Source organism: Theropithecus gelada, chromosome 4 (assembly GCF_003255815.1).
Source record: "Theropithecus gelada isolate Dixy chromosome 4, Tgel_1.0, whole genome shotgun sequence".
In the NCBI taxonomy this organism is placed as follows: Eukaryota; Metazoa; Chordata; class Mammalia; order Primates; family Cercopithecidae; genus Theropithecus; species Theropithecus gelada.
The window spans coordinates 33,409,513-33,418,754 of record NC_037671.1 but is presented as its reverse complement, the minus strand read 5'-3'; the positions used below and the strand labels follow the sequence as shown (position 1 = coordinate 33,418,754).

The window sequence follows — 9,242 nt, the reverse complement described above, 5'->3', positions numbered from 1 at the left end:
ATGTGTTTATGACCCAGTGTATAGTCTGTCCTGTAGAATATTCTTGAGCATTTGAAAATAGTGTGTATTCTGCCACTCTTGGGTGGAGTATTCTATAGATCTTGATTAGATCACATTGGTTCATTGATAATGTTATTTACATCTTCCATGTCCTTATTGAGTTTTTTCCTAAATATGTTATTGATTACTGAGGGCTAGAATACTAAAATATAATTGTGAATTTGTATATTTTTGATTTATTTTTATCATTTTTGGCATAACGCGATTTAAGACATATTTTCTAAAAACATACACATTTAGGATTGTTATATGTTGGTAATAAAATGATCCTTTTATCAGTATGAACTATCCTTCTTTCTCCTTGATAATATTTCTTATTCTGAGTTCTATATTTCTGATATTAATACAGCCACCAATATTTCCATCGTTAGCATTATTTTCCTTTTTTTTTTTTTTTACTTTAAGTTCTGGGATACATGTACAGAATGTGCAGGTTTGTTACATAAGTATACATGTGCCATGTAGTTTGCTGCACCTATCAACCCATCATCTAGGTTTTAAGCCATACATACATTCGGTACATGTCCTAATGCTCTCCCTCCCCTTACTCCCCATCCCCCGACAGGCCCTGGTGTGTGGTGTTCCACTCCCTGTGTCCGTGTGTTCTCACTCTTCAGCTCCCACTTGTGAGTGAGAATGTGTGGTGTTTGGTTTTCTGTTCCTGTGTTAGTTTGCTGTGAATGATGGCTTCCAGCTTCATCCATGTCCCTGTAAACAACATGAACTCATTTTTTATGGCTGCATAGTATTCCATGATATATACATATTTTCCCATTCTTTTACTTTTTACCTGTCTTTGCCTTCATATTTAAAGAGGGCATTATGTAGAGAGCATAACGTTGGCCTGTACATTTTTCTGTGCATTCTGACAATCTTTGCCTTTTCATTAGAGTGGTTAGGCCATGTGCATTTAATTCAATTATTAGTATGGTTGTTTTAAACTCTACCGTCTTACAGATTGTTTTCTCTTTGTCTTCTCAGACTTTCCCTTTTTTATTTCTTTATTTTGAATTAATTATGCTTAGTGTTCTATTTTATCTTCTCTGTTGGTCTCTTAGCTATACCTCTTTTTTTTCAGTAGTTGTCAGGAGTTTTAAATATTCATCTTAATACATTCTACCTTCAAATAATAACATACCACTTCACATGTATAAGAAACTTACAACATTATACTTCCATTTCTCCCTTCTATTCTTTGTGCCATGGTCATCATATTTTCCTGCTGGGTATGTTATAAATCCCCAAATGATTTTCACTTTAAACAATTCCTTTTTTAACTTAAATATAAAGAAAAACTAGAAAACATGTTATTATATTTATCTGCATTTTTACCATCTCATGCTTTTTTCATCTTAATATCTAATGAACACTCATAAAGAAACAAAATCGTTGCTCAAATAAGATATTTTTCTTCATAATCACCACTGTTCTCAAATCTTTGAAAGCTCTGGTAATAATGATTTAAGTTCTACCACATGGAGTGACTATAGTTGGTAAAAACTGCAATGAATGAGGGCATTTTTAAAATTTTATTTCTTGGCTGTTAGTTTATCATGTAGAAAAATCCTCCATGAGATATTGCTGTAATTACAATCCAGCCTTGGGAAGGGAGCTCAGGGGCTGTGAATGAAATCCTAATCTGCCTGAAATCTTGATCGAGACAGACTTAATCTCTTCCCTCAGAGACTTCAAACACTGCAGTCTTCAAACTACATCCAAGAAAATCTTCATCCAAGTAAAATTTCCTCCCGATATCCTTTCTCTACTCCACCCTATCCTGTAGTTAGGGAAGAACCCAGGGCTGAATCACTATCCTCAGACCTTTCCATTCAGGTGGGATCAGAACCTTTAGTAACTACATCTGCAACAGAAGTTGAAACCACACCTTCAAGAAATAGTGTTCACATGTGACCTGATCCTAGACTTCCAGTAAGAATGACTCAGAGTCTCCCAGCTCTGAAATACTGAAGTGTTTATTGGTCTTAGGGTATTCTCCAGAAGGTGAAAGTGGAGGGGTTCTTCAAAGGAGACCAGAGGATAAAAGACTCAATGAAGGGATAATCTCCATATCAGTGCTACCAAAGTGTCAACATTTATTCATTAACTTCTATTTGTTGGAAACTTTACTAAGGAATGACTGCTTTAAAGTAATGGATAAGGACAGAGCTTGAAGGGTCAGCAATTCAGTCAGCCACTGGAGTAGTTTTCATATGAAGTGAGAAGAAAACCTGAGATGGAGTTTGTAGGGCAGCTGGAGTTCAGATCTCTCCTAAGTCCTCTTCTGTTCAGATATTTTGTCACCTGCAGCAACACACACAGTTACTGTCATTCCTGGGTTCAGTACTGTAAGCCCAGAGCCATCTTCCCCACTCCCTTTGCACCCAAGCTTCCCATTTCTCTGCCCTGTTCAGGTCCCAGGGAGAAGATGGTCATTCCTGCACATGCCCTGGTCCTCCAGGTGAACAGCACATAGGAGCCAAGGAGTTCACTAAAGTCATTGAATTTCACCCTCAAACCCCAGCTGACTTTGAGGGCATCCCACATGCTTCATGTCTCCAAAATATCCTGACAAGGGGAAGGGTCACATTACTGAGAGCAGAGAAGAAGCTTAACCCTGAAATAAGAATTGGAAGGGACAAATATCCAAACCATATAAATGATGGCAATGAAGGAAGGATACTTACTCATACTATGTAAATTGCTCTTTGAAAAGATTTCAAAACCAAGGTAAATTTTCTAAAATGACCTCTGTTGAACATTTGACAGCAGTACTTCCTCCTTCTTGGAATTCTTTAATTCCTTGGCTTACGTGACAACATATTCTCCTAATTCTTCTGCCTCTCTGCTTCTTCTCTATTTTCATTAAATATTCCTCTTTTGATATTTTGTTAATCATGTATCTTTGCATTAATTTTGCTCTTTCAAGATATTTCATTAAAATATGATTTATTACTGAGTTCTTTTGGTATCCCCCAAATTTTGCACCTAAGTCAAGTGCATCCCTTACATGACCCTAGTCCCAGCCCTCCTTTCCATTCTTCCTCTTAACATCTGACATTCTACATTCACTTCATTCTGTTACAAATCATTATATATATAATTATAAATGTGTGTGAACAAAGAAAAATAAAGAAGAATTTGTCCTACCGGATACTAACACACACTACAATGTCATAGTAATCAAAACATTAGGACACTGGCACAAGAAGAGACAAACAGAACAGTGGAACAAGATGGAAACTCAGACACAGGCCCATCTGTAAGGGGAGCTTTCAGTATAGCAAAGGAGACACCACAAACTTATGGGGAAAAGGTGAACTATTTAGTAGTTGTGAGAACACATTTGCCCGTTATATAGAGAAAAATAAAACATGATCCCCATCAAACACAAAGATGAATCCCAGATGAATTAAAGTAGTACATGTGAAATTTAAAACTGTAGGAGATGTTTTAAAAATATCTTTGATATCTCAGTATACGGAAGACTTCTTTGAAAAAAGACACACAAACAAAAATACAGTTGATAGACTTCATTACAAAATATTAAGGATTTCTCTTCAATAAAGGAAACTAAGGAGAAAGTTGCCAGAAGTCAGATTAGGGGAAAACATTTGCTGACAAGGGACTAAAAACTAAACTGGGGACAAACTAAAACTGACAAGGGACTGCTAGCAGGACTATATAAGAATCACCTGCAAATCAATAAGAAAATGATAGAAGCACATAGTACAAAAATGGTCAATGAATGTGAACAGGCAATTTATAGAAAAGGAACTCCCAAGTGCCTAATCAGTCCTAATTATAGCCCCAATTATTAGTAATTAAGAAATGCAAAATAAAACAGCATATTTCTTTTTGCACGTGAAATTGGCAAAAGTTAGAAAACTGAATAATGTCCAGTATTGAAGTGCATTTAGGAGTTGCAGGACATTTCAGGTATTGACTAAGGAAGTATAGATGAGTACAGCCATTCTGATAATAAGATGAGCAGTATTTAGTCAAATTAAGGAGCTTTATCTCCAGCGACCCTGCAACCCCTTTCTAGGATACATATATTCCAGGGATGCAGGTCAGGCCCACAAGCATATGTAGTTTCATGTGAGATACAAGCATTGCTTGCAATAGTAGAGAACCAGGGATAATCTAGGTATCCCAGGAGCAATATAGATATGTGGATTAATATGATTTGGATATTTGTCCCTTCCAAGTCTCATGTTGAAAACTGATCCCCAATGTTGCAGATGGGGCCTGAATCATGGAGGAGACTCCCTCATGAATGGCTTGGTGCCCTCTCCAGGGTAATGAGTGAGTTCTCATCTATTAGTGCACATGAAACCTGGTTGTTAAAAAGAGCCTGGCACCTCTTTCTCTCTCTCTTTCTCCCTCTATGACCATGTGATGCACCGGCTCCCCTTACCTTCCACCATGAGTAAAAGCTTCCAGAATCCCCCCAGAATCCCCTAACAGAAGCAGATGCCAGTGCCATGTTTCATGTAGAGCCTGTGGATCTGTAAGCCAATTAAAGCTCTTTTCTTCATAAATTAGGTAACTTCATATATTCCTTTACAGCAATGCAAAATGGACTAATGCATGGACATATAGAGTAAAATATTATGGGAGATTTGGAAAAAACAAACTGGATGTACAAAATTAGCAAACTGGATGTACAAAATTAGATCTATAATTTAATGCCATTTTGGTTAATTAAAAAATACATGTACACTGGACATTACTACATATTATAGAGGATCTATGCAAATAAAAGGAAACATCAAATTCATTAAAATGTTTACCTATGAGGTAGGGGTAAGAGGTTAGATATGGGAGTAAGGACTGGAGATAAAAGGGACCAACTAAATCAAGAGAGAGAGCTCGGAGGCACCAATGATGACAGTATAATGAACTGAGAAGTTCTTAACCTTTTGTACCTGAGGTCCAGCATGAATAACAATAATAATAATAATGAATTAGATGTGGTCATCTGCAGGGAAGTTCACTGTCTAATGCTAAGAGAATTTCCCAAACATATAAAAATATAAAACGAGGTGAGTGTTATGATAAATAGAAACCCATAAGATCTCAGGAGGGGCATTATTTGTATGAGCATTGCCGTGGAATGAGTGCAAGTAGAGACAGTAAATAGTTACAGGCACCCACCACACTGTGTTGTAATTATGTATAGAAATATAGATCTGGCTCCATTATTAGACAATGGACTCTTGGAGAATTTGAACTTGGTCATTTACTTCACAAAATAGGGTGTATAGGACAGTGGATAAACAGTCTTGGATCCAGACTTTCTGGACTGGAAGCTAGCCCTACTACTTCATAGCTGTGGGAACTTGATCAAGGTACTTAAGGTCTCTGTGTATGTAAAAAGATGTAAGTATCTCTCATGTGAAATGGTGAAAATAATAGTACCTACTTCAGAGATTCTTTGTGAGAATAAAGTGAATTAATAAATGTAAATGCTTAGAATAGCGCCTGAACATATTAACCACTCAGTTAGTTATCAATGTTGTTGTTGTTATGCGGCTGAATGCTTTTAACCCATTAGAAGATCAATGAACACTTATTGGATTGAATTTTTCCTCCCTTCCTTACATTCTACAAATCCTAGGGCCTCCTCTTTACATTCCCACCTTTACAGTATTTCACAGGGGCCCCTGGGCCCGGGGGTCACGGCCAGAACGCAGAGACTTTATGATGAGGACGGTGCCCACGATGATGCCCACTAGGCCCAGCACCAGGCCCAGGGCACAGAGCACAGTCTCCGTTGTCTCAGGCATCTGGATTGGCTCTTGGGCCTCTGGGGGAAGAATGAAGAGATAGGGTCAGGAGGTGCAGTGAGGGTTGTTCTGGCCTGGGATGGTTGTGGGAATTGAAGGTTATGGACCGGTTAATTGGATGTTAGGACGAGGAGAGGACTGAGACCTGGTCAGTGGGGAAATCTGGTGCAGAGGACACCAGGTCTTTGGAATAGAGGATGCCAGGAGATTATGGAGAGAAGCAGTTGCATACCCCAGTGCTTGAGGAGCGGTTGGTCCAAGCCCCAGTGCTCCACCCTGCAGTCATAGTAGTCCTCGGCTGAGGGCACAAAGGTCAGGTAATGGAACTTGTGGAAGCTGTAGTCTGTTCTGGGCAGGAAGAGGCTCTCAGTGACACCCTCAGTGACCGGCTGCCCGTTGCACAGCCACGTGACATTGAGCACTGGAGGGAAGAACTTGTCAATGTGGCAGATGAGGGTGTTGGGTTGGCCCAGCTCCACAGGCTCCTTGGGAAACACGGTCACCTCAGGGGGATCTGGGAGGAGACAGGACCAGGTTAGGCCCTGTTCTGGGATGAATCACAAAGGTTCCACCTCTGGGAGGGTCATCTACCTCAGCCTTAGATTTTATGGCAGTTCTGGGTTCCTGAATCACACCACTGACCAGCCTCACTCTGCTCACCTTTCTCTCTCTGGAGAAGAGAGGATGCAAGTCCCTACTGTAGTGGGATCAGCCCATGGCCACTAGGGGAAGAGGATCACACAGCAGGGGGCACTTAGGCTTCCTAGTCTGAGGGTGGCAGAGAGGCCCTCTCATCCCTTCCTGTTGGGCTACAGAGGAAGAGGCAAAGATAGGCAGTACCATTGGTGGCCTGAGTATGGTTGGAAAGCTGGATCGTGACATTCAAGTTGTTGTTCGATATAGCAATGTTAGCCAGCCCGCTCTGAGCCTCAAAGGAAAAGGCTCGGCCAAACTCCTCCAGATGCCAGATGGTCTCCTTTTTGTCCAGATCCACAAAGAACATTTCATCTTCATCCAACTCATACATATACTCCCCTGTTGGTCTATGCGTCTGTACAAATGTGGTAAAAGTTAACACATGGTCCGCTGCATAAAGAAAGTAGAGAAAAACATGACAAAATGTCAATTTGAATATGCAAGTGGTGAAAGCTCGAGAATGAATAAAGACTTATGAATATAAAAAGGAAGAAGGTAAGAGGTCAAAGGCAGGACATATCGGGAAGAAGAAGGAGCAACACCATAAAGGAAATAATACAGAACAGATGAGCAGTTATAAAAAGAAGGGAGTGAAGAACAAAATGAAAAGTTTATCATTGATAAGTCAAGCTGCTTCCTGGTCTTTGAAAGTCTGGGCATCCTGACCCTACACAATAGTAATCGTAACAAAGACAGCGAACATTTGCTGAGCACTTACTTGTACCAGGCATCCTTCTAAATGCTTTACATATTTCCTCATTGAATTGTCACAATAACCCTATGAAGCAAATACATAGCATACTATTTTACAGCTAAGGAAATGCAGAGAGGTTATATATTAATAACTTGCTAAAGTCATATGGCTACTGGTGGAACTAGCAGAGAGATTTTTTCTCCCCTTAAGATCTTAATTCTTCTAGGACACAGATGTAAAATTGATTTTAGAGTCATGGGGGTGGGGGAGTGGACATTTTCTTTTTCTTATTACAGAAAAGGGAGAAAAAAATACAAAATTGAGAGGAAGAAGAAATATCCTTCAAATTTTAGTGCTCTTGACAGTTTTAAAGTTTCTGTCTTAGTTTATGAACATGAAACTGTAGAATGTATAGCTTTGTTGATAATATTTTTCATTTGGGGCATATAAATTCAAAAATACAGTACAGTTATGTTAGCATTTGTTCCAAACTTTTGTTTCCTTTTTAAAAATATTTCAACATTTATGTTCGGGGTACATGTGCAGGTCTCTACAGGTAAACTCATGACTCGGGGGTTTAGTGTACAGATTATTTCACCACCCAGGTACTAAGCATTCTAAACTCTTCTTACATTTATATTTTGATTTTTGTTTTAGAGGCCAACTAGAAATTATTGCTGAGTTTGGAACACCTGTAGGTTTTAATTTATTTTGTTTCTTAGTCTTTATTAGTTTACAAGAAGTAGCAGAGATAAGAGGAAAAAAGCAGCTATTATCATAAAAGAAAACAATGAATGTGTATGTGAAAGTCTGGGTTTTGAATGATAAATACACGAGAATGAGAAGGAACTATGGGGCTCATCCACTCTCACTTCCCAACTCACGGGTTTCCCTGTGAGTTTGCAGCCCTGACATGTGGGGACCCAGTCTGTGCTTGGCCACTTACAGTGACAGGGAGAATGACAGGGAGAATGACTCCCTGTCACTGTAATTGTGTCTGGAGGATAGCGTCTGTGTCTTATTTTTCACTGAGAATGACTCTCTGTCACAGTAAGTGGCCAAGCAAAGAGTGGTATTTCCAACTAAACAAAATAAATCCTATAGGTGTTTCACAAGGAAACTTAGCTTCCTTCTCAGTTTAAAGGACTCAAAGGACCCATCAGGAAAAAGAGGGTAAAATAAAAAGACAAAGTCCTCTAGCAATTACTGGGAACTCATCTTCTTAGTACATGAATGTCCCTCGTACTTTTATAAATGCTTTTTAAAAAACACTTTCACAAGTTCTGTGGTCTAAAGATCAGCCAGATATGGAACAGATTATTTTACTTCAAAATATCATTTCCATTCAGACAAAAATAAGTATTAAAAGACTACTACATGTCAAACACTGTTAAATGCTAAATATTCAAATAAAAATAATACATCGGTCCTGTTCTGCAGACGCGTACAATTCACAGATGGAAACACAAGTGACAAGACAACAGCAGGTTCAGAAGGATAAGTGCAGATATGTGGGTATACACAAGATGCGATCAAACAGCACATCAGGGACAGCTTCCTGGGGAACAGATAGCTTCAATGTAGGCATTCAGAAAACAGGGCAAAAGCCACTTCTCACAGGGAAGACAGCCTGACCAGGAGAAGATCCTGAGTTCACTGTGGGGCTATTGCAGTAGACGATCTGGAAGTCATCTAAGGAGAAATAATACATAGACATGTGTGGATGATGAGTGGTCTCAGGAGAGGAGTTTAGGCCAAAGAATTGAGAGTCATTAGAGGCAGGTGCAGGTTAGATGAGATTTTCCAGGAAGAGCGCCAAAAGTCAGAATTGCAGAGATCTCAGGGTTTAATGAGAGAATATGATAATTAACAGGTGATTTAGCAGGGCGGAGCAAGATGGCCGAATAGGAACAGCTCCAGTCTCCAACTCCCAGCGCGAGCGACACAGAAGACCGGTGATTTCTGCATTTTCAACTGAGGTACTGGGTTCATCTCACTGGGGA

General features: G+C 39.4%; 1 protein-coding gene across 1 annotated transcript in view; it reads right to left on the bottom strand.

Moving 5' to 3' along the window:
• Nucleotides 1-2,014: 2,014 nt before the first annotated feature.
• Nucleotides 2,015-9,242, bottom strand: part of LOC112622558 (HLA class II histocompatibility antigen, DP alpha 1 chain-like) — a 7,785-nt gene continuing 557 nt past the window's right edge. The window contains exons 2-6 of the mRNA XM_025382324.1: nucleotides 8,761-8,797; nucleotides 6,690-6,935; nucleotides 6,082-6,363; nucleotides 5,703-5,869; nucleotides 2,015-2,361 (exon numbers count right to left, since the gene is read on the bottom strand). Of these exons, the coding sequence (XP_025238109.1) occupies nucleotides 5,715-5,869; nucleotides 6,082-6,363; nucleotides 6,690-6,935; nucleotides 8,761-8,797 (720 nt within the window). The 3' untranslated portion in view covers nucleotides 2,015-2,361; nucleotides 5,703-5,714. The remainder of the gene's footprint in view (nucleotides 2,362-5,702; nucleotides 5,870-6,081; nucleotides 6,364-6,689; nucleotides 6,936-8,760; nucleotides 8,798-9,242) is intronic.